We start from the raw sequence: 26,321 nt of genomic DNA on the forward strand, positions 1-26,321 counted from the left end.
ATGGTTTTATTTTTTACTGCCCACTTTACAAGTTTCCTCCTATTCTTCCATCTTACCTTTAAGCTTCTAAATTTCCTGGTTACCTGTATAAGACCTCTTTTGTATTAGTTTATTCTTTTATTTGGTCTTTTATTCCATTTCCTGAGCAATTGCTTTTAGCCCAATACTCATTCGTTCATTTTTATCTCTGATAATAACAAATAGAGGTTTATTTAGATTAATTTGGTGAGGTGGAGAAAGGAAGATGGGGCTATGATTTCATTCATCTCAGTAAGGAAAATTGGTGAACCTGTGCAGATTGGGTACCTCCTCTGAAATTGACAATCTTAATTGCTGAGGGGGACTGAAAAATTAAATGATTTGCCCAGTCACACTGCCACTGTGTCAGAGGCAGGATATGAACCCAGATCTTTCTGATTCAACAGCTCTTTATCCAGTAGCCCACAGGTGGTTCTTCCCCCTCAAAAAATTAGATTCCTTAAAACTTGCATATACATTTATATAATTTCACCCAAAAAAATTAAAACTTTTTAAATGAATTCTAATAATCATTCTATGTAACAGTCATCTTCTGAAAATCTGTATTTTGTTGAATAGTAGGGATGGTTAGTCTTTTTATGTCTTGGACTCCTTTGGTAGCCTGGCAAATTCTATGAGTCCCTTCCCCATAATATTTTTAAGTATCTCAAAGACTTAGGATTATAATTATATTGAAACATAGCAATTAAAGTGTTTTTTAAAAGGAAGTTTACGAGCCCCAGGTTAATTCTTGGCTTAGAGTAAGGTGCATGTGTCTCATGTTAAAACACTGTAGATTTCCCCTGTTTTTCCCCAAAACTGACTTGATTTTTCATTTAAGATTCTAATTAATGTTTTTCCTTAGGATTCTCCATATAATTGTCTTTGACTTTTATTCAACCAGAATCCCTTTTCCTTGACCCCTCTAGCTTTATCTTCCTGTTTTTCACACCCTTAACTGTTATCTTAAATCTTTTGATAACACCCTCTCTGGAGGCTATTTAATATGACGTCTCCAAATGGTTTTTTTTTGTTTGTTTTGTTTTGCCTGTCATATGTGGTGATATAATCTCCCTTACCCTGGATTGTATTCATTGAACGTCAGACCTACTGACTTAAACGTAAGGATTTTGAGGCCTTGCCAGCTTGCTGTCTTCTTTACTTATAGAACTTCTGAGCCTTCAGCTGGACTTCACCAGTTAAGAGTGTGAGCTCCCACAGAGCAAGATTCTTCTCACTTTTTCTTTTTGAACCCTTACCACCGTGCTTATTAGCACACCATAAGAACTTAATAAATATTTTTCCATTCATATGCAAAGCACTGTGTTAAGTTCTATGAGAATACAGAAATGGAAAAAAAAAAACCAAACATATTCTCTAAAAGTTTAGTAACATTTATATAGGACCTTCTGTGTACCAGCCACAGTGTTAAAGCAGTTTACAATTTATTTTATAATAGGCATTAGAAAATTATTGAAGGTAATTGAACAACAAAGGGATCTAAACTATAATTAAAATGACCAGGTAAAAGCTTTTACAGGAGTCTAGCTAGGAGGTATTGAGGATCTAAAGTAAAGTATGTCCCTGTGTGGAAAGGAGGTGATGGATACAAGAGATAGTAATAGGATTTGGCAACTGATTTGATAAAGAGCTAAAGAGGTAAAATCAAATATAATGAGTTTTCACATTAGTTGATTGATAGAATAAGTAGTTCCACAAAGTTGTTGTCTGGGGTTGAAAATAGCAACAATCCCAGACTATGTACTTAATACTTAAATTAAACCCTGTCTTAATAATAAATACAATAACAAAAATCATTCTGATGCCTTTACCTTTTTTCCTATAAATTGCTCAGAACAAACCTTTATCTCATTTGTTTTCACATCTGTGTGATTGTATATTGTCCTCAGGTTAAGAAGTAATAGTATTTTGGACATCTGCTAAAAGCAGTTAAACTTTCTGGTAATTCCATTTTTGTAAGGCTGTGATTTTTATAAAGGGAGCTACCATTCTGGACCTGATTATGGCAAGTAAAGACCTAGATGAAGTGAAAATGACTAGAAACTTAGGAGGAGAGACAGTGAGTGCCAACTAAGGAGGGGAATGTTGACCATATGTGCTTTAGGAAAGCTGATTTAAGTTCAGAGCTGAAATAAGATTCTATAGTATGAAATGATACTCCAAAAGAACACTTGGTAAAAGGAATGGGAAACATTCAAAGTGTTGGCAGTTTAGTTGCAGATGTTTCTGAACAAGAGGAAGTGTCCAAAGAAACTGATGTGGGTGCAAAGAGAATTCAAATTTGAAGTTTTTTAAGAAATGGAAGCAAAGGCAGGTAATGGGACAAATTTAGAAGGTGGGAAAGTCAACAATGTCAAAAAATAAATAAAACAGTACAAGTTGAGGCTTGAAATAAATGTAAAGAACAAAATGGGTTCTGTGCATTGGGTTTTTTAAGTTGTGTTGGGAATGGGGAAACTCAAGGAAAGAATATAAACTGCATTATGGACAGAACATGGAACTACTGTTTTGCTTCTGTTAAAACATGAAGATGTTTAGTGAAATTAAAACTCGAAATAGACTAAGGTACCTAGCTTCTCCCAATGAGCTTAGATTAATTATAACCTTTGGGGAATGGTGATTACAGATGTTACAGTAAGCAAAAATGATTTTCCAAATCAGGGAGAGAAGGTAAGTAATTTAAATGAGAATTCCTGATCACACTATTAACAGTTTAAAGGGGGCCTATTGTGAATAAGGCTAAGGGATCATCAGAATGAATCTTAGACCCATTAAGGATATAGTGATAAACAGCCTTTTGAAGTGAATTATTTTTAAAGTAAGGCAGTATCTTGTGGACCAACAGGATCTTTTCACTGGGTTCTCCATGATTTGGATTAAAGCCTTATCAGATGGGGGAAGACTTGGAGCTCAGAAGTATACAGCTACACTATATATTAGATTGATTAGATCGATCCATTAGGATAAGGTTAAACATAAATTGCTGCAGCTGAATTTTTGTACAATATGGGAAGTGATAGAAAGCAAATAAAGTGGAAAACCCGGGAGTTTTTGGTTATTAGGATTCCGCACCGCGTTTGGCAGCCTAAACGCCAATGTTCTCTTCAGTTTTATCAGAGGTGTACAGTCTAGAAGGTAATTGTCCTACGGTACTGCTTACCAGAAGGTAAGACTCCAGCTGAAGTACTGTGACTAGGATGTCATTTTAGAAGGGAGCTGCTTAAGGGGCTTGAAGCTATAATATTTAAATCTGGAGAACAGAATACTTTTGTGGGTGGAGAAGGAAGCAAAGCAGATTTCCTCAAATTCGAGGGGTTTCTTCTTGCCTCTGAAAGCAATAGACGGGAATGATAAAGTGGACAACTACCACTATCCTAATGAGCGCCTCCATTACTGAAGTTCTAGTGGGTACTGGAGACCATTTAAGATGCAGATGAGCTTCCTACTTCGAGTATAGGTTGGTTTCTTTGTGACTAGTTCCGACTTTAAGGACTGCGCCTGCCTCTCCTGAAAAGCCTGCAGCCACAGCAAACTCCTTTTCCCAGAATCCCTTGCGTTTTAGAATCAATTTCCGAAACTCCATATTTCAGGATTAGTCTGCACCTTGTGCAGACTCCAACTCCCAGCATTCCAGTCCTTAGGAGCCTCGAAGCAGACTGCATCTCCCAGCCTGCCCCGGGGCTCGACAGGACGTGCCGGCGCCTATAAGAGCGGGGGCGCAGCGGCCGCAGCCTATTGTTAGTCGGAGCCGGGGCGGTTCTGGGTACTCGCAGCCGAGGGAGCAGGAGCCTCCCGCTCCCCGCCGCCGGCCGGCCCTCCCTCCCTCCCTCCCTTCCTTCCCCCGCCGCCCTCAGAGCTCCTGGACCCGTGGCCACGGCTCCCGGGGCTCGCTTCCCCTTCCCTCCCTCCCTCCCTACCCTGGGCCTGGGCGGCGGCGGCAGCGGGGGCGGCAGAGACCTTCGCGAGAAGCGGAGGCGGCGCCGGCGGCGTCGGGGTCGGGCCGGTAATGGGCCTGAGGGCTGCGGGGAGGAGCGGGCGAGCGGCCGCTGGACGCGAGAGCAGGAGCCGGGGAGGGGGCGGGGTCGGCGGCGAGAGTGGGTGTGGTGGGAGGGCAGGTAGGGGTCCGCGGGGCTATCGGAGTGTCCTGCGGACAGGGAAGACACGAGCCCCGGACGTGTGACAGTCATCACCCAGCCAGAAGAAGGAGAGTGGGCTGGGAGCGAGGGGCCCCGTCCAGGGAGCAGAGTGGGGAGACAGGCTGGCCAGTGGGGAGCGGGGTGGGGGAGGGGGGCTGAGGGGTTAGAATGAACAGGAAGGTGAAGGGGTCATTGAAATGGCTCAATGAGGCCAGTGTCCATCAGTCAAACCCAGGAGCGTTATATTGTCCAGGAATATACAGAAATATGCTTCCAGATAAAGTTGTAATATTCATTTTCCTAATCTTTAGGTAGCATCACGTGACCTTTTTAAAAAACAATCTTTACCCCATTTCCTACTTCACCGAAGTTTCTCCTTATTCCATTTGTGTCCACTGAGGTCTCGTTTCCCTCACACACACTTTTTTTTTTTTTTTTAATAACTTGTAAGACTTCCTATTTCATAAAGGAGCTGTTGAAGTTATCCTCATGGAAAGCCTTTGTCCTTTAATTGTTAGGTCAAGTTCAATCCACAGTTGACTGTGATTTCTATGCACTTTCCTAGCTGCTGTTCTTGCAAGGCCTTGGGACCTCTTGCTGTGGGCCATGGTCAAGCGTTGGCTTTCAGGATTTAATGGTGTCTGCCCGAGTCTTAACTTTCTCACAAAGAGCCTAACTATGCTCCGAAGGCTAAGGGTTTCTAAGATAGGGACATTTTGATCTTAAGGGTGGGTGAAGTGAAAGAGAATAGCCCCTATCTGCAAAAAGATTTCATTTTGGAAAATGAGAAGGAATGAGTAGATGGTTCACATTTAAATGCCCAGTTTAAGCAAAGGGAAAAGAAAGGGTTTAGGCATACTTTATGAGTCCTAGGTGTGTGTAAGAACAGATCTGGTCAAGAATGACCTCATTATTTGGGGCCTTCCCCTGAGTCATTAGAAAGCAGCTAGTTGTCCAGCTTCATACAGTTGTGATCTTTGTTGGACAAGTCACTTATGCTCTCTGGAACTCAGTTTTTGTCTCTGTAAAAATTAAACGACTAGATGGCTTTTCCCAGCTGTCAGTAACTTAAGATTCTTCTGAGTTCGAATCTCTGAATATCAGTGAACCAGAGATACGAGCAGTCTTCAAGATCATCCCAGTGGTTGAAGAGAGTCCATCCTGCCTCTAATTGTAGCTGGAAGAAGGGCTCACTCAGTGCTTTTCTGGTTCCATAAACTTTAATTGAAAGCTCATCACCATCCAGAGACTTTACAATTAACCACTTTACTTGAACATTCTTAACAAAAAGAAAATTCTTGTGGGCTTTGTAGCACAGAAATGGGTCAAATGCTTAATTTTTCTGATTACTTTAGTTTTCTTGAAGAGAGTCACATGTCAGCTTTAAATATACATTTGTTATCTCAAAAAAAAAGCACAAATTTCCTTCACAAATCCTCAGGATGTGCTTGGTGGTAGGAGTAAGCTTCAGAAGCCTGAAAAAGTATAGCTCTTTCTGTATGTTGAATCTTTATTAAAATTTAGGCATAATGAAACCCTCTTTTTATTTATCCTAACTTTCAAATGTGCTACTTCATAGAACTTTGGTAATTATAGACTGGTGGGAATATTAGTAATAAAAGGACCTTTAAATGCAACATAAAATGACAATATTTATGCTAGCTACCCTTTAGTCTGATATTTAAAAATTCTTATGAAGAGTTTCATTGTTTTCTCCATGATCATTATTTGTTTTGGGATTTAGTCATTTTGATATTTTAACAGACTAATAGGCCATATCCCTGGTTTGGGAATTGAAATTTATTTGTAACTAGTGCATTGATTTATTTGTGTAATTAGTATGTATGTCTTGAAGAAAGCATGCTGAAGGGAGACTGCAGAGATGGATTTCTACATAAGATTTGAAAGGTGAATTTGCTGAGGTAAAAGGACAATTGAGACCCTTTCTTTGCCAAATGTTGCAAAGAATAGTCATTTTCAGATTGTTGTAGAAGTGTTGTCAACTCTGGGGTATTTGGATTGGGAAGATTTAGTGAAAAGTGATAGATTAAATGAGTTGAAAATTAAGGCTGCAATTGGTTTTGATCTAAGACAAGTCTTTAAAGTTAGTTAATAGTCAATGTAAGGTCAAAGAATTTAGAGCAGCAGTATTTAGAATTTTATCTTCGGTATATGAAATAATTAAAATGTACCAACATTTAATTTGCATATTGTTTCATTCTCAGGACATTTTCAAGGTAAAATGTTATTGCACCTCTACAAAGTTTCTCCTCCATTGGCTCAGAAAACCTTATTCCAGAAGTATGTAACAGAAAGGAAGAAATGCTGGCAAGGGGAAGAAAGGAACTTTTTCCCAACGCTAGCACTGTCCCAGTCTAGATAAAAAGTTACCTCAAGAGATGAGAACCACAAGAAAGTGTGGACTAAGACACTGGAAAGTTATTGGGGATTGTGTAGAATTCAAAAGTAGACTCTATAAGCTCTTTTTGAGGCTATACCAAATATAGGGAAAGACCATTCACCTACTTTTAACACCCAGCAGAACTTGCTGAGAGTAAAGCCTGAGGCTTGTGTTTAAACTGTATCTGAGAAAGGGGGTTTCCATTTAATTTGGTTTTCTGTTGTAGCAGACAAGGTATTTATTAATTGAAATGTAGTAAGAAAGAAAATATAATTAGTCTTCTCTTATCCTCATATCTTCATGCACACTTTGAATGTGAGATTTTGCGTATATTGTGATGATAAGAGTGGAATAAAGATGCTTAAGATAAAATCAGAGCTAACATACATCTCAGATTTAGACCTAACAAGACCTTGAGAGTCTTTTATCTTGATGAAATGAAGCCCCTATTTAGGTTAAGTGGATTGTCCAAGATCGTACAGATCACAAATGGCAGCATGAGGGTTTGAAGGAAATCTATCTTCATTCTATCTTTCAGTAACTGAAATTTTCCTGAACTCATTTATTCTTTCCACTGTCTTAGCATTGGTAGGTCTGATGACATCTGAAATCTGAAGAACAGTGTTAATAGGACTAAGGACTATGGTTTTATTTTAATTAAAACTACTTATTTGGAGCTTAAATTTTCCCCTCCTAATTTCTTTAGGCATGGGCAAAATTTTTTTTTGTATACCTAACATGCATGGTAGTAATGGGTTCCTGCATGATATATACATCTATTTGTGGCTCGAATCCTCACAAGATAGCTCTTGGAATTTTGATGAGGCCTGATCAAACCATCTATAATATAAGTAAGTGCTCTTTGAAACCTTCCAATATAGAATCACACAAAGCTGGCTGGGTATTTAATGTAGTCCTCTCTGTGTAGAAAAAAAGCATGTAGGCAGATGAGAGGAACCAAGCACAGAATTTCTTCTTTTCCTTAGTGTGAGCAGGGCCATCAAAAACTTGTATTTGAGCTTTGGTGTTTGATGATAGCCCCTCAACAGGAATCCCTGACCTCCACAGGATGTGCTGGATAGCTGCTCTGCAGCCATGCAACCCAGTCTTTCTGGAGAGTGTTATTATTCCTGATGCATAATTAGCAACTAGTGAGATCATAGTCTGGGCAATTTGGGCATTACTGATTTAAAGAAAAAGAACCTGTTCCTAGACTCTATGACTGATGCTCTGTGAAACAAACTCCTTTATCCCAGGAAATTGGAATCCAAAGATGGAAGACGAAAATTATTTGTCTCCAGAGGTGCTGATGCAGCCAAACTCTTCTGTCATGTTCCGGTGTGCTTATGAGATAGTCAGCTCCCAATAAAATTGTTTCACCTCTTTTCGATGTGTTTCTTTTTGATGCTGGTTTTTTCTGTAAGTTTCAGAGACTGAGGCTGAGTTTGATGCACAGATAACTGTCATAATCAACTAGCTTTTATCAAGCCCCTACTCTTAGATACTTGCAGATATAAGTCAAAGCAGTTCCTGCCCTCAAAAAGCTTACAGCCTGTGAGGGAAGAGCATGTTGGTGCTATAGATCAGGAAAAGCCTCCTAGCATAGGAGCCACTTGAATCTTGAAGGAGACTGGAAGAGATGAGGGCCGACCTGCATCAGCCTCTGAGTTGGCAGATTGTGTGTGAGGAGAAGAACCAAGAGCAGTTTGGTTGGACAGTGTTGTGTATGAAGGGCAACTTGAGATGTAGGGAAGGAAAAGTTTGAGAAGTGCTTTCTACATACTACAATCAGTGGAGAAGCCCTGAAATTTCTTTAGTAGGGAGTGATGTGGTCAGACCTGTGCTCTAGGAAAATTACTTTAGGGAGGAAGAATTGGAGTTGAGAAGAGATGAAGGGAGGCAGCTATGTTGCAGTAGCCTAGGCAAGAGGGTAACAAGGTGCTGAATTAAAATGGCAGCTCTGGGAGTAGAGATTTGGGGAAAGAAGGAAACGATTGTTAATGCAGAAATAGAGTTTGTGAAAAGGATGCATCAGGGAAAAGGGAATCTGATTGTGTTTTGGATATGCCTGTGTCTGGTTTGATATGTCCCAAAAGACTGCTGTTGACACAGGACTATAACCAGGAGAAGGACTACAACTGGTTATGAGCTCTGGTGGTGATCAGCATGGGCTGCTAGGTGGCACGGGGATAGAGTGCTCAACCTGAAGTCAGGGAAACTCATCTTTGTGAGTTCAAATCCAGCCTCAGGCACTTACTAGTTGTGTGACCCTGGATGACTCTGTTTGCCTCAGTTTTCCTCATCTGTAAAATGAGCTGGAAAAGGAAAGGGCCAACCAGTATCTTTGCCAAGAAACCCCAAATGGGGTCATGAAGAGTCGGACAGAACTGAACAATAGTTATCTGCATAGAGGAGATGTGAAACAGCCACTAATCTCATTCCTCTCTTCATTATCTAGACACTGTCCATCTTGATCCTCATAGGAAAACCTAGGAAAAATACTCTGACCAGACCAAGGAAAGACCATTCATGGCTAGTAGCATCCCAGGGAATCGAGAGTCTAAAAAGTCCATTGGGAAATATTCAGGGACAAATGAGGGCTAGACCAAGTCTATTTCTGGCTTTTCCTTCTACTATCACATGTAGTGCTGACCCAGAAAGGGTGGGTGGGGTATCTGATTTGAAAATATTTAAACTGACAAAATTTTTAACTCTAAATGCCAAGGAGCAGAGGTCCTACATTTTGTATTTATCTAGAAGCCACTTCTGTCATTTCCAGAGGATTATGGCTTGAATTCTGGACCCCCAAAATCCTCGGATTGATAGATGATCATGGGCCTGCCCTTTGCTAGGGACTCTGGGGCTAGGACTTTAGTTAAAGATTTCTACTGTGGAGGTGGTTGATTCAGACATTCTTCCTTGGATGCTGTTTATAAGAATCTGTCCTATTGATGTGATTAGGACATAATTGTCAACCTGTTCTGTGTCTCTGTTCCTTTTCCAGTATTTTCCATAAGACAAAATATATGAGGCTCTGGAAGCTGAGGAAAAACATAAAATCAGGGAATAGCGTGGGACTTTGGGGAGGAATAACAAAGAAACGTCCTACTCTTTGACGACTAGATTCCAATCATATAGAGAAAGTAGATGACTTTTAGCCCCATATGTGATGGAAATAAAAGGTAGTTGAAGGGTTTTGGATAATAAATGGAGCCATCTTAGACTGGTTTAGAACAAACTTTAACCCTGTTCATTTAGGAGCTTTAAGCCTTTTATCATTTTGGGGAAGGGAAAAGAACCTGGCTGTAGGTTTCATAATAGGGATCATGTTAATATCTGTCTCTCCCCCTATTTTCTTTCCAAGCAGAATCCTCATGAACCTGTCTAGCTGGTGGTGAATGGGGGCTTTAGGGCCTTTATAGTGGGCTCCCTAAGGAAGTCCTTTCAAGACCAATGGATGCATTCACGAGCTCGAGTCTCAAGAGGAAATTTGAAGATGTGGATGTGGGCTCTTCCATTTCTAACTCAGATGATGAAATCTCTAGCAGTGACAGTGCTGACAGCTGTGACAGCCTTAACCCTCCTAGCACTGCTGGCTTCACACGTGAGTGAGCTGTCCCTTCTTTATACCTAACTTCTCCCCAGACTCTAGAACCAGGACCTTTGGAAAGTTGTATCTGCTTAGCTTCAGTTCAATTCCACAAGTATACAGTTCTGTATAAAAAGATACTACATTCAGTACTGAGGATACAAAAATGAAATAGTTTTTGCCTTTCAGGAACTGACATTCCAATGAAGGGCAATATACAACGCATACAAAGAATTAATGCAAACTAATTTGATGAGAGAGAGAATCCTTTTCAGTTCTTTCTACTTTTTTTTGTGACAGACTCTATTAGGACCATTCAATTGCTCAGATTTCCTAGGCTCAGGGTAACTTTGCTTCTGTTCATTTTACTTATACCACATAATATGTGAAATTCCAAGATTCACAAAGTATTTGGGGAATCTGCAACTGTACCAAGTATGTGTGAATAACTTGTAGAAATACAAAGTCACTTGGAAAAAAATGAATTCAGTAACAGACTCAAAAATAGTAAATAGTATAATATCCCAAATAAAATGATTTGATACTTTAAAGATTTAGAATTTTGTCAATACAGTTTTTTCCTTCCACTGACACAAAGTAGCACATTCTCTTTTCTACTTAGGTTAATCTTCTAGTGATGAACCTCTCTAAATTTAGTTAGGATAAGACATGCAGAATGTTACAGAGCCAAAACTGAAGATTGTTTAGCTTGTTGAAGGATTTTACAGAACTTGAATTCTTTTGGAATAGTCTTTGAAAACTTTTGCCACAAATAGGGCATTGGAATAGAATCTGCACAAAAGTTAAATTTTGATGAAAGAAGAACATAGTTTAAGAAAATTATAACAACTTATTTATTTTGTGATTCCTTTACAACTCTTTGTACTTAAAAAGTGCTGTTGCTTCAGTTTTTAATATATATTTTTAAAATTGTTTATATTTACCATTTTTTGATAGAATGTTTTATTATATTGACAAATCTTAATTTATGTGGGGCAGGTAGGGAAAGCAATGGATAGAATGCCGGGCCTGGAAATAGGAAGAGCTGAATTCAAATCTGGCCTCAGACACTTACTAGCTGTGTGACCCTGAGCAAGTTACTTAACCCTGTTTGCCTCAGTTCCTCATCTGTAAAATGAGCTGGAGAAGGAAATGACACAACACTCCAGTAGCTTTGCCAAGAAAACCCCAAATGGGTTCATGAAGAGTTGGACAGGACTGAAATGACCAAACAACAATGCAATTTATTTAGCCTTTACTAATCATTAGATATATTTATTGTATTTCTTTCATTACAAAGATATAAATTGTTTTGCATGGATTTTTTTTCTTTTTAATAACTTGATCTTAGTCAAAAGACCTAAAAAAGATTGTTTTTTTCTTTTTAATAGCATTCACAGGATATAATCCTAATATTAAGATTTTAGATGAAACAGCTTACCAGAATTACCAGATTGCTCTCCCAAAAAATTGTCCCTCTTGTACTATTTTTCTATCTTTGTCTATCTTTTTTTTTTTTGTTTGCAAAAATTTGATGGAAATGAAATGTTACCTGAAAGTTGCTTTTATATAACTATTAGAAACTGAAGGGTTTTAAGTCACTCTTAACAACATACGTCCTGTTTTTAAACTCACCGTTTACATTCTTTGAATATTTAATCTTTCAAGTATGGGAATGGAGAAAGAAGAATTGAGAGGGTTAGTGGATGAGTGTTCACCTTTAAAAGGTACCCCAGGAGATGAGGGGGAAACTGCTAATGAAAGCGTGGAAACTAAATTAACAACATCCTTTATTTGATTGCACACTCTGCTCTCTCGTTTGCCTTCAGCTACATCTATCTTGAAACGGCAAAAACAACTCCGGAGGAAGAATGTACGCTTTGATCAGGTGACAGTGTACTATTTTGCCAGGCGCCAGGGCTTCACCAGTGTGCCCAGCCAAGGTGGGAGTTCCTTGGGCATGGCCCAGCGCCACAATTCTGTGAGAAGCTACACGCTCTGTGAGTTTGCTCAGGAACAGGAGGTCAACCACCGGGAGATCCTCCGTGAGCATCTGAAAGAGGAGAAGCTGCATGCCAAGAAAATGAAGGTGCTCAGAGGGAAGGGGGGCAGGGGACATAACTTGAGCTGGTCAGTGCCTTGGAGAAGGGGGAAGGACATTTGGGTCCTTGGGTTGTCCACCTCTATAACATAACACTAATAGAGTGAGGAGCTTTGCAAATAAGTACTTTACCTTCCTAGAAGGGGCTCCAACTTTGCCTGTGCTTTCCAGTTTGCTTATATGTGATCAAACATCAGGCTTGATGGAGTGATAGCTCTATTACTGTTTACATTTATTTTCAAATTATTGTCTATAGGCTCATAAAACTATGTTGTTTTTTTCTTTTGATCCATCTCCCACCTAGGAAATGACCCCTTGTTTGACTACTCATGTATCACTATACTATTTCCAAATTTAACACTCAGATAGCTATTGATAAAACCATAGTCATCCTTTCACAACAGAAGAACTTTAAAGATTAGGAAGGAGAAGGGCCATGGCAGGCCATTTCACTCAATTTCTATTCAAATATTTGCTGCCGACACCAAACCATTTGGGGCTTTACAATTCCAAGTACAGAATCATATCTTTGGGATTTCTATCTTCCATAGTCCCTAATTTGAGAAACACTGCTCTAGATAGTCCAGTTTGTTTTGAATCCACATGACTTAATCATATTCGGAAACTCAGTGGGTAGAAAAACAGAAGTGTGGTAGGACTAGTGAAATTTCAATCAGAGATTGCGATTGTATGTAAGCCTTATCTTATTTCCAGTTCTGTTTGAGAACTATGAGTCTGCAGTCTGCTTTGCCCTAATCTAATGGGCAGGACATTTTTTAGTATTCCCTTGCTTCTAGATGTTCAAGAGCTCCACCATTGGCCCCATAACCACAACTTGGCAAATAGACACTGATCCATTTGCTATTCCGAGTTTATGGGCTTCCTCCCCTCTCTCCCTTAGAAGAAATGTCCTGGCTCCTGAATTTGGCAGAGGAATGCCCTGCCAGAGGGATTCCATCCTGACCCTAAGGGACACCCTGGCCCCTGTAGAAGCCCCCAGGGCAAAATCAGGTAAACCAAGATTTGTTTTGAGAGTTCTGCTTGTTTGCAGGAAATTGAGCCAAGAGCAACTAATGCTGAATTCAATAAAGATTTCTGTGTCAGAAGAGAAACTCTCATCTTTTGTTTCCAATTTGCTCCTTTTCAGGGGTTTTCTTTCCTTTGATTTCAGTAATAATAATTTCATATGACAGAATACTTTGTATCTTTTGTCTCATTTGATCCTCAAAACATCCTTGTGAAACTGGCAGAAATATTGTTTTTGTTTTATGAGAAATGCCAGATCTGCAAAGGGAAACTGACTTATCTTAAGACTAGGCAAAACTGGAGGTTTAGACGTCAGATCTTTTAATTCCCAAGTCAATCATTATTGTTATCTTACTCATCTTTTCATTTTTGATAAGAAACAGTCTTCAGACAAGTCATTATTCTATTAATAGTCTTTTATACTTAATATCTGTAGGCACTTGTTCATATGGATAAAATAACTGCTTTCAGTAATGGAATAAAAATGTTAAACTCATCCTCCTTAGGTTCAGTAAAGCATCTTTGAAACAACTCCAGTAGCACACAGGAGATAATAGAGATAGCTATCTTTCTCCTCTGCCACGTTATAATTGTTTTTAAGCTTTTATAAATCCCTGTTATGTGGGAGTAATTCAGAGGAACACTTTGATCTGAGATCATTTTCTGATTCCTGGACATTTTATTGTTGGAGTTCTACAAGGTACTTTGAGTTTATATTTGTAGTGTGGGTATTTGCCATGAGTCAGTCCATGAAAAGGAGTAAGCCATTGACACATATGAGTCTAATCATCAGGCCACACATTGAATCCAAGTCCAAGTTCCTTAAGAATAACCCATCTATAATTCCTGGTGTCAGTGTCTTATTCCTTTTCTGCCATCATAAATTTCTACATATGCACAGGATTGTGTGACTCATATATGTGTTCTGAGTTCACATAAAAACTGCCCACTGGGGACCTGTTGATTCTGTTTCTAGAATCTTTGCCATTTCATGTGCTCCATCTTGAGATTACATTTGACAACTGATGGCCTATAGTTATCACTTCCGACTGCCTTGGTGAAGTGATGTCTGCTTCACCAAAAGCTGTAGGATTTTGAGTCTATTTATCATATGCTTTAAGAAAGCACACCACTCGTTTTCCTCCAATTTCTGGAAACTCAGTGGTAAATCTTTCTACAACTGCTTTAAGATAATGGGTCCTGTGTTTTGTTAATATTAAATAGACCAGGATTTTGTAAGGCTCTTTTTCCAATCTCTTATGGTCCATTTCCTTGCCCTAAAAATGTACATAAGACCAACATTGCATTGGTGGTGTTTTGTATGTATTTTTCCAATTGAGTTTTTGATTTCAGGATGTCATTAAGTTTCTTGACATAGGCAACCACAGCCTTCTCTTTGATAGGTTTATGTTTACAATATATCTTGCCAAATACCCAAATTATTTATAGATATTACTTTTCATCCACTGGTTTAATGAAACCTCCAGATTCAACTAAAGTCTTAGTCATTAACTTTCCTAGACATACAATAAGAATATATCCTTATTGAGTCCACATGACACTTGGATTTTGTAAGAGAAAGATTCACAAAATGGAGAAACCATTTAATATACTTGACACATAAGAAGTGCTTAATAAATGCTCTTTCTCTCTGATTTGTTTCTCAGGAGAGTCATTTAGATTGATTCATGTACACTGAGTGATTTTATAAGACATTTTGATTTGATTTGCTTTTAATATGTAAGTCAGACTTAGTTCTAATTAAGAAAGATAATTGATAGTGGATTTAAGGTTAAGCAGAACCAACTAAAAAGAGACAATTTAAACTCCTTGAAAAATGCATTGGTGGGAGGTAGCTAGGGGGCGCAGTGGTAGAACACCAGCCTTGAAGTCAGAAGGACCTGAGTTCATACGTGGTGGCAGACACTTAACACTTCCTAGCTGTGTAACCCTAGGCAAGTCACTTAATCCCAATTGTCTCAGCAAAAAAAAAAAAAAAAGAAGAAAGAAATGCATTGGTTTTGTATTAATTTTTCTTAACAGTATTGTGTTGGTAACATGCTTCAAAAAAAGAACAATTTTCCATGTGGTTAACAAATACTTTAACATGCCATGAGTACAGAATTGAGTCAAAGACTTTGACTCAATCAATAAAGGCAGCATAAACGTTGAAGTACTTTCAGAGAAATTAACCTAATAATTTCTAAAATGAATATATAAATTCTTTACACCAAAGCAACTTTTTTGTTTCTTAGCTGATATGTTGTTTTCTTGTTTTTATAGATCTTTTTATGTGTGCTATAGGCTATGGATGCTTTGTAGCAAGGACATAAATAATTGACCTATATTTTGGAACATGGCTGGTGTTCTCATCTTTCCTAAGAGATAGTGATGCCTTCTGTTAAGAAAGGTGGGTTATATCTGCAAGGAGGAAGCTGGTGAGGGACTCTGGTAGTAATTCATGAGCCCCTGTGACTTGAGTAGATAATTATGGATCTTCATTGGTCCCTGACCAATGACAGTTAGTTAAACTTGGAATTTAATAGAGAAGCCACCGTTTGTCATCTGAAATAGTTCTCTTGTTCAAGATATTAATGGTATGTAAGTTTGCTGTTTCATATTTGATCTATTTGTGTTGAACTTCTTTCAATCATATAGAGAATCATAAATTCTCTTCCCATAGGAAGGTTCTCTTTTAATTTCTTTATTTCTCAAGATTCTGTAGTAAAGTTTTTGATTGATGTTATTTTGGTTTTTTGTGTGGTTTTGACTCCTTGTGTCACCTTATCTTTTTGACTTTTGCTTTTTGGTACTGATGAAGGGAATCCAGAATTTCTGATAAGCATTTTTCTCAATTTCTTTCTATTTTTTTGTTATTACTGCATTTAATTAGGTTTTGTACTATGCATAATTGGCTAGTAACTGATATAATATCCAAAGCTTTTCTACAGCTCTTCAGTAGTTCTCACAAGCTACATATGATGGGATTTAATGTCGTTCTTCAGGAATATTCCTGGATGATTGTACCTTTTCTTCTGTGTTTCTAATAACCACCACACTTTCAACCATATGGACTGCTGTGTACTAATCTTTTTTTTTTTTTTTTTTAACAAATTTTGTCAGGGTGTGTGTGTTTATTTCTGTGTCTGTCTGTGTCCTATTCCTTATCCACTTTTATAGAATCATCCCTTTTAAGACAGAATTTTTAAAGAGGAAGGGGAGGGAAGGAATTCAGCACAATTAACTTTTAAAAAATTACATATTCCTAGTCTCCCACCTTTTGGGGGGAAAAAAGTGAAGAGATTAGTTTCATTTCTTCTTACGAGCCAAGATTAGTCATTATGTAGCATTTGGTTTTGGCTTTGTTGTTGTAGTCATTGTATATATTGTTTTGCTGGTTTTACTTGGTATCCATTAAACTGAAATGTTATTATTTCTCTCAAATAGTGTGGAAGAATGAATTCATTCATGATGGTTATAACAGATACCACCATATTGTAATTAGTGTGTTGTAATCAGTCAGCTGTTTGGATTCTTGACTTAAAAGTAAAAATGAACTTTCAGAAATCTAGTCTTAAGTAAATCCGTCTCACTTTCAAAATAATTGGAGATATCAATGTTTTATCTTTTTTTTGTTATTAGATGTAATGTACAGAAGTTTGCATTATGCAAAGATCGTCAATGATCAGGTTCAGAAATCTTTTGTCTCTTCAAATATTACTATCTCTTTGACTTTATCTCAACTTAGAAATGGAATTATTTTTTATGATTGCCCTGTATTGATCTGCCACAGATTGTTATGTGACTTGAAGCTAAGGTTAAACTGACTCTTGCCTATTATTGGTGAAGTCTGTTTCCAGTTTTGTTTATGGTATTTGGTGAAAATGTTCCTGTCTTTAGTCTATTTCATGTATGTTCTTGGTTCAGAGTAAATATTCCCTGAAGCATTTTTTTAAACAGATTGAATATTTGTATTTCTGATCTGTTCTGATATATCTTGTCACCTTGTGGCACTAAAATGTATGAATTTCACTTATTCTGCTATGTGAAGTAGTTCATTGTCTGTTTTGAGTGAGTAGGATAAGCCTACACTACAACCTTAGGATGTCCTCTCCATCTTCTTAATGTAGGAGCAGTTGCATCTCACCTGGGTGCTCTTAACCCAATCAGAACCTGATTTGCCATTCAGTGTCCTTGTCAGGCCTTCAAAGCTATTATGATACTGACAGCCCATTAAATACATAAACCTAACTAGCATGTCTTATATTCTTCCATTGTTTCCTCTTTTTATCTCATGAACTTTAAGGAGGTGGTTAAAAGTATCAGAATATTTCTGCTGCATTTTTTACTCAAATATACAAAATGGACCCAGGTAGATTAAGAATGCTAGAGTATTTGCTTTCCACATGGAAAATTGTTCTTTGTATAAAACATGGCATCTTTTAGGGAGATAATTTAAGCCTATTATGGTAATGCTTAGCCTTAAACTCATCATTATCTCTCCTAAATAGAACTAAGTGTGGCTTCCAAGGTAAAGAGGGTGTATTACCAAAATATCTTTTTAATCACTTGATGTACTTAAGTAATGTCAAATTATGTGACTCTCAAAAAAAAAGAAAGAACACATTAAACACTCCTTCATTTCATAAAATCTTTGATAACTGATGAGATCAGTATGTCATTTGAACTCAACAAGCATGAAATTCTTATTGTACACCAATCGTGTATCATCCCCATCTCAAAGAACAGAAGGCTCTGACCTTCAAATCTGGAGGTAAAATTGAACCAGTAGATAAAAGACAGTTGCAAGCACTTAGGTCTCTTCCAGATAAGATGCATCAAACATAAAGCTCTTAGGAAAGAACGTTGTGGCAATGTATACCTAGAGACTAACTGGAGTCCTGAAATTAAAATTCATTGGGAAAAACACAACTTTAAAGCAGTTAAATCAGTGTATGCTTCTAGAATTGTAAAATGGCCATCAGAGATGGGGGGAAATGCTTGCAAAATTGGTGCAGTTAAGGGAAGCACAGAACTTATAATCCTAGGGCAACTATGGAAAGATTAATATTTTCTTTCCAAAAAAGGAGAAAGAAGATTGATAGACATATACATGTTACATGTACATCATCATGTCTTGACATACATGATCATGAGCTTGAAAAACTTTCAGAAATACTTTTGGAAAAGTAGAAATCACTTCACTGAGCAATAGTGAAAGTTGACATTAGCACCCACTATTATATTTTTCAAATACAGTTGGAAATGTTTTCCTCTTGGTGGGAACCTATGTAAAACAGCTTAGATTTAGGAATGAAATCCAAAGCCCTCTATAGGTGACATCCACATGTCCACAAAGAAGAATTGTTTCAGGTTATGCAGATTTGCTGATAGAAATAGAGGAGTTGATGTTGACAGTTGTCACTATCAAAAATTACAGAAAAATTTCCCTTAAGACCAGTCTTTTTGATCTATGTGGATAGATACCTAGCAAGATACTACTTGCTTACTCACTATTTTTCATGAACTGATATATGACAAATTCCACTACATATACAGACTTCAAAATATCTGTAAATTTAATAGAACTGAAAAAGAATAATTATCACACACAATTGCCTGAATATATGTCATTGATCGTTAAAATGTGTGAGAAACATTCTTAATAGATATCGCCATACCAAACAATCTTCAATATATATAGAACAAAAAGCTTTCAAAATAATAGATACCAGCAGAAGAAATCAAAATCATGTGGAAATAGAATAGAGCATATCTTCCCTTTGTCCTGATAACTACTGTAGTTCTCCCGAGGATGATTTCATCAAACCTATAGAGATTGAGTTTATATCTTAAATTTTTATTTAGCTACAAAAAAGTGGTTATCAACCTGTTCAGTAATCCACAGAATATTAAATATTTTTTAAAAACAGGATAGCCTCTTATCCATTACCATTTGAACTCTTGAAGATGAAAATCACAATAATACAGATCTGTACAATGAAATAGGGGCAGCTAGGTGGCACAGTGGATAGAGCACCAGTCCTGAAGTCAGGAGGACCTGAGTTCAAATTTGACCTCAGACACTTAATACTAACTAGCTGCATAATCCTGGGCAAGTCACTTAATCCCAATTGCCTCAGCAAAAAAAATAATAATATTGAAACACAGGGCTCCTCACCATAAAGCAGCTATAGAAAGATCAATATGTCTTTATCAAAAAGGAAGGAAAGGATCAGTGGACATAATTTGGACTCATGATTTTGCCAGGAAGTATTTGTGTTTCTCAAATGTGTCTGGAAGTGATTTGCCACTACATGAAGCCTGTGAAATGGCTGATTCTACAATAGAATTGAATTTGAATGTTGTTTTGGGAGGTGCAGAGAGGGATAAGCATTTATATAACATCTGCTAGGTTCCAGCCCCTGTGTCCAGCATTTTTTTTTTAAATAATTTTTTTATTGATAGAACGCATGCCAGGGTAATTTTTTACAGCATTATCCCTTGCATTCATTTCTGTTCCGATTTTTCCCCTCCCTCCCTCCACCCCTTCCCCCAGATGGCAAGAGTCCTTTACATGTTGAATGGGTTGCAGTATATCCTAGATACAATATATGTGTGCAGAACCAAACAGTTTTCTTGTTGCACAGGGAGAATTGAATTCAGAAGGTATAAATAACCCGGGAAGAAAAACATAAATGCAAGCAGTTTATATTCATTTCCAGTGTTCTTTCTCTGGGTGTAGCTGCTTCTGTCCATCTTTGATCAATTAAGGCTCTCTTTATCAAAGAGGTCCACTTCCATCAGAATACATCCTCAAACAGTATCATTGTTGAGGTATATAATGATCTCCTGGTTCCGCTCATTTCACTCAGCATCAGTTCATGTAAGTCTCGCCAGTCCTCTCTGTATTCATCCTGCTGGTCGTTCCTTACAGAACAATAATATTCCATAACGTTCATATACCACAATTTACTCAACCATTCTCCAATTGATGGATATCCTTTCATTTTCCAGCTTCTAGCCACTACAAACAGGGCTGCCACAAACATTTTGGCACATACAGGTCCCTTTCCCTTCTTTAGTATCTCTTTGGGATATAAGCCCAGTAGAAACACTGCTGGATCAAAGGGTATGCACAGCTTGATAACTTTTTGAGCATAGTTCCAAATTGCTCTCCAGAATGGCTGGATGTGTTCACAATTCCACCAACAATGTATCAAGTGTCCCTGTTTTCCCACATCCCCTCCATGTGTTCAGCATTTTTTACACTTAAATCATTTGGTCCTCATGACAGTCCTAGAGAAGTAGAGGCTGTTATCCCCCTTGTACAGTTAAGGGGCCTTGAAGAGACAGAGGTCGAGTGATTGTGAGGCCAGATTCAAACTGAAGACTTGTTGACTCCAGACCCACTTAGCTGCCTCTTTACCAGAAGCCTTGAACAAGTAGCAGTCATACAGATTTGTTTGTGAAAATGGAAGAGGTTATGATGGCAGTACAAGATGCCTTCTAAAAGAAATTACTGAAGGATTAGCTCAGACTTAATATTCAGTGTAGATTATATAAGGAAACAGAAGCTCACTCTTCTTTCATGGAGTGACCCCCTACCACATCTTTAATATCCTGGAGAGCACCAGTGATAAAATTTCTAGGAATCCACGTGATCAGAGACCAAAATGTCCCCCCTATCATAACAAGGATCCATAAACACTTAAGAACATTTCTAACAGACATTATCCCATTGTCAAATACTCATGGCCAAGCCATGTATATATGAAAATATACATAGACCTGGCAGAAGGGATGAAAATGAAGTGGGAACAGGATACTTCTCATCCTTGCTGTTTGTTGTATATGCTATAGGAGTTGCCCCAATGAGGCCATTAGTGAGCCTGGGGAAGATGTTTGTGTCCCAATACTTTGGCTCCACTGTGACAGACATTTTATCCATATGTGCAATCTGTAGAACATTAAATGTAAAAGATTAATGGGGTAGCATTGAACTAATAATTCAGTGAAGTGATACTGTGCCAAGCACTGTGTTAAGCGATGGGGACACAAAAACAAGTCCTCAATTTAATGGAGACAATATGCAAATGACTATGAGCAACTAAGGGAAGCCACTGGAAAAGCTTCTGGTAGAAGATGAGATTAAAGATGGAGTTTGAATGAAGCCAGGAGGCAGAAATGAGAAGGGAGCATACTATAGGTTGGCAGGAAAGCCCCAAAATGCCCAGACTTAGAGGAATATAGTATCTTCTAGGACTAGCAAGAAGATGAATGGCGCTGTATTTCAGAGTATTTGGGGATATACGGTGCAAAATGCCTGGAACTATTGAGAGCCAACCAGATTCTGTGTTTGACCTTGGAAGAAATAGGGAATTCCTGGGATTTATTGAGGAAATCCCAGCAACTGAATAGAGAATGAACTGGATTGGATTTATACAGTCCATGAAAGGGCTTTCCTGATTACCCTTGCCTCACAGGTGAGGGTTCAAGAGTTGCCCATCGTTACAGTCAGAGGTGAGACTCTGAACCAAAGTCTTCAGGGAGGGAACTATCATAGCTCAGTCACTATCAGAACTATATCAGAACAATATCAGAACTATCACTGACTCAGTCTTGGCTTGGTTCCTTATTGGTGATGTGACCCTGTACAAGTCACTTAACTATCCAGCCTATTTCCTTATCTGTAAAATGGGGATAATGTTCTTAACTTATTTTTCTGACTGCTACTATATGGACCTATTATAGGACATACCTCATATCCTTGGGATATGTCTTTTTGGATCTGTATCAGATAAGAAGGAAAGAGGGTAAGGATGATGGCAAGTGGGCTTGAAGTGGTAGGTCATGTGATTGGAATGATTAGGAATAAATAAACATTTGCTAAGTTTAGAGATATAAAAAATTCCTGCCCTCAAGGAGCTTACAACCTAACCAAAGGACAGGTATGAAAGTAAATATATACAAAGCAAGCTATATATGAGATAAAATAGGAAATAATTAAGAGGGAAGACACTGGCAGTAAGAGGAATTAGGCTGGCTCATGGGATAGCATTTCAGATCCATCTTCCTGAGTTCAAATCTGGCCTGGAAGGCACTTATCAGCTGTATGACACCAGGAATGTCACTTAACTGTGTTTGCCCTGGTTTCCCTTATTTATAAAATGAGCTAGAGAAGGAAAGGGCAAACTACTCCAGTATCTTTGTCAAGAAAACCTCAAGTGGGACCACAAAGAATTGGGCCCAATTGAAATGACTGAACAAAAAATAGAACACTTCTTATGGAAAATGAAGTTTTGGTTGGGATTGAAAAAAGTAGACTGCCCTTACCAAGTAGCTATTAGGAACTCTACCATTTGAGTCTTCACCACTACTAAACATTCTTTAGTGATAGCATTGACATAGTATGGACTTTGTCACACTGGTATGATACGCAGGTTAATCCTGCAAAAAATAACCCAGTGAGCTCTTCTTCCTTCTCTCCCTTTCCCCTCTTGGCATGGTTCTCTCCCTTTTCTTGCAGCATCTTTTTCTAGGGACTTGTTCTTAGCCTGGATTACTATGCAGTCCTGATGAAATAAGTTAAAATTCTTAAGTTACTTGATTTTCATTATGACTCCAGCCTCTTAGTATAATTTGGATTTGATTTCTGTGCTGAGCCATCCATGGGATTTCAGAATTGCTGCCACAGCTCAGATAGCAGTAATGATTCTCTCATTTCTCTAAATCTCATTTATTCTTAGATCAGAAAACCCAAGCTATCCATGACTATCATATTCAAAGTATATATCACACTCCTCCAATATCAGGTAGAGTGTTTTGCTTTGCTTTTGAGTTTTTCCCCTTTTATTCTCTTCTTTAGGGTCAGAAAGATTTTTTGTTTGTTCGTTTTTGAGTATTCCCAGTGTTATCTTCTCTCTAAAATCTCCCAATGACCCCATTCTTGCTTCTTTCCCTGATGAGATTGATGTATTTCTAAATTGTTAGCATGTGTGTAAACACACTTTCCAGAAGTTGACAACTTATAATAACAATTTATTTGACTATTATTTTTCCATCTAATATCTTTTTGGTTTCAAGTTAAAGGAAGAGAGGAATCAGGGTTTTGAAAAACCAGTGTCCTCTGGGGTTATAAGAATAGCTTAAAGTGACATAGTTTGGGCTGCTGCTGCTGTTATCCTACTCAGGGCTTTCCTTCAGACCCCAAGGTCATCCTGATGATGGTGTTTCTGTTGATTTACCCACAAAGGTAACTTTACTCATCTTTTGGCAGCTCACCAAGAATGGCACGGTGGAGTCAGTAGAGGCTGATGGCCTGACACTAGATGATGTGTCAGATGAGGACATTGATGTGGAGAATGTAGAAGTGGATGACTACTTCTTCCTGCAGCCTCTGCCCACTAAGAGGCGTCGGGCCCTGCTCCGGGCCTCTGGTGTCCATCGAATTGATGCTGAAGAGAAGCAAGAGCTTCGGGCCATCCGACTTTCACGGGAGGAGTGTGGCTGTGACTGCCGGCTATACTGTGACCCAGAGGCCTGTGCCTGCAGCCAAGCTGGGATCAAATGCCAGGTCAGTGTGGGACTAAAGGTGGTGATTGGGGGTGGCATCTGCAACACAGTTAGATTGCCATTGAATATGCATAGATCCATCCACCTAAAAATGATATCTCTCTCCTATGAAGCTTCCAAAGAAAAAGCAAGCTCTGAATGAAGATTAGGTCTCTAGGTGCTTACCAATTGGAGGGGACAGTAACATGAGGAAGTTACAATGTCTAGCATAGATTGGGTGCTTGGTACTGTTGCCTTCTGAAAAGAGGGTAGCTTAGAAAAAGTTTGGCTAGAAGGCCCACATCTTTCTTCCCTCTATGATTAGGGTCACAGCAACCCTTTTCCTGAGACAAGTTGGTGGCACAGTGGATAGAGCACTGCTCCTAGAGGCAGGAGGACCCGAGTTCAAATCTAACTTTAGACTCTTATTAGCTATGATCTGGGACAAGTCAGTTAACCCTGATTGCCTCCAAAAAAGAAATACTTCTCTTTCTTCCAAAATAAAGAGCAGAAATGATATGTGCTCTGGTTGAGAGAGCCAGAAAGACCTTTCTGAACTTCAGGTTCTTCATCTGTAAAACGGGGATAAACAGTGTTTATAGTACCTAATTACAGAGCCATGGTGAAGATGAGGTGATTTGATGCCCATGAAGAACTCAAGAGACCTCAGAGCTCTATCCAGGATGGTACCCTGTCCTGGTGGAGAGAAAACTGGCTCTGGGGTCAGAAGTCGTGGACCTTCAGGATTAGCTCTTAGCCATTCTGACAGGGTGAGTGATGCTGGGAAAGTCCTATAATCTCTTGGTGCCCAAAAGCTCAGGACAAGTACCCCTGCAGAACCACCTTGGGAGGTTAAAACTTCCCTGACTTATACAAATGAAATCATGGACTTAGCACCTCTTCTCTCATCTTAACCCCCCTCAAAATACCACTCTCCTGATGTCCACCTTTTTAGGCAAATGACAGAGGGAGACAATTGCTGTTCTCCTTTGAGGCAGAATTATTTTGTTCTGAAGTGGCCATTTTGTACTTTACTGCAAAGAAATTTAACACAAACCTGTCTTTGCAGACTCTTCTTATTCTTGAGTTGTGTCTGACTCCTTGTGACCCTAGTGGGGATTTTCAGGAACTGCCTTGCCCACATCATGTTACAGATGAAGAAATTGAGGTGAACAGGGTTAGATGACTTGACCAGGGTCTCCCAGCCAGTCTGAGGCAGGGTCTGATACTAGTGATTCCGCTGCCCTGCAGTCTCTTTTAGACAGTAAATAGCTTTTGAAATGAATGGAGCTTATCTGCCTGGCCAGTGCCTTCCCGTGTATATTTTTGGAGCTGTGAGTCTCATTTCTTCCTGTCCCTTCTTTTCTTCCTCCTTAATCCCCTGTACGGTTCACAAGGTGGATCGCATGTCCTTTCCATGTGGCTGTTCCCGGGATGGTTGTGGAAACATGGCAGGGCGTATTGAATTTAATCCAATCCGGGTCCGGACTCATTACCTCCACACCATCATGAAACTGGAGCTGGAAAACAAGCGACAGGTGAGCCGCGTACCAGCCCTAGAAGAGGAACTCCCCCCAGCCCCTAGTGGCGATCTCCCCGGTACTCACGACTCAGAGACCCAGGATTTCCAGGAGTTCATTGCTGAAAATGAGACTGCTGTGATGCACCTGCAGAGTGCCGAAGAGCTGGAGCGGCTGAAGGCCGAAGACTCCAGCGGCTCCAGTGGCTCCAGCGCCAGCCTGGACTCGAGCATTGAGAGCCTTGGAGTATGTATCTTAGAAGAGCCCCTTACGGTTCCTGAGGAGCTGTGTCCGGGCCTTGCTGCCCCCATCCTCATCCAAGCCCAGCTCCCCTCAGGCTCTTCAGTCTTATGCTTTGCTGAGAACTCGGAACACCCAGCTACCCCCACGGCCAGCGAACCCTCTTATTTGAACAGTGGCCCTGTGGTCTATTACCAGGTGGAGCAAAGGTCAGTCTTGGGAATGAAGGAGGAACCTGATTCAGAAGCATCTGAAATTCCCCCTTCATTTCCCATAGAAAAGGATTTGAGTGTCTTTTCTCTCCCTGCTACCTCATTGGTGGCCTGTAGCCCCACAGACCCAGCTGCCCTCTGTAAACCAGAGGTGGGGAAAATGCCCACTTCCGAATCCTTACTGCCAGAAAGCTGTAACCCCGAAGGGCCTGAATGTGATGATTTCCACCCCCCCTGGTCCCCACCAAACCTTCCCTTCCGCACAGACAGTGAGGAAGGCTGTGGGGTAGAACAGGCCCCAAACGGGCTCTGCGATCAGGGTCAGCCTCCTAAGGACTCCTCTCTGGCCCTTCCTCTGCCAGTGTGACCTGAGGGACATTATCCCTCTCCCAATATCTATTTATTCACTTATTTTATCTAATACTATTTTAAAACAAAACTGAAAGAAGCCACTGCTGCTCCCAAGTTATTTTGTTGGGGTCTGTGGAGAATGCGGGATGGGA

General features: G+C 39.3%; 1 protein-coding gene across 1 annotated transcript; it reads left to right on the forward strand.

Moving 5' to 3' along the window:
* Window positions 1-3,765: 3,765 nt before the first annotated feature.
* CSRNP2 (cysteine and serine rich nuclear protein 2) lies at window positions 3,766-26,270 on the forward strand. The gene is made up of 5 exons (XM_051962810.1): window positions 3,766-4,042; window positions 9,944-10,180; window positions 11,995-12,254; window positions 23,572-23,868; window positions 25,244-26,270. Exons 2-5 carry the CDS (start codon window positions 10,030-10,032, stop codon window positions 26,183-26,185), a joined length of 1,650 nt encoding a protein of 549 aa, XP_051818770.1. The 5' UTR covers window positions 3,766-4,042; window positions 9,944-10,029; the 3' UTR covers window positions 26,186-26,270.
* The last annotated feature ends 51 nt before the right edge of the window (window positions 26,271-26,321 follow it).

The sequence above is a fragment of the Antechinus flavipes genome, chromosome 5 (genome assembly GCF_016432865.1).
Source record: "Antechinus flavipes isolate AdamAnt ecotype Samford, QLD, Australia chromosome 5, AdamAnt_v2, whole genome shotgun sequence".
NCBI lineage: Eukaryota > Metazoa > Chordata > Mammalia > Dasyuromorphia > Dasyuridae > Antechinus > Antechinus flavipes.

Excerpts from the sequence above, each read along its gene's own strand:
- CSRNP2 (XM_051962810.1), top strand. The coding sequence starts at position 10,030 with ATGGATGCATTCACGAGCTCGAGTCTCAAGAGGAAATTTGAAGATGTG. Across the intron at positions 12,255-23,571 it reads TGCATGCCAAGAAAATGAAG|CTCACCAAGAATGGCACGGT; the intron begins GTGCTCAGAGGG and ends ATCTTTTGGCAG. Across the intron at positions 23,869-25,243 it reads AAGCTGGGATCAAATGCCAG|GTGGATCGCATGTCCTTTCC; the intron begins GTCAGTGTGGGA and ends ACGGTTCACAAG.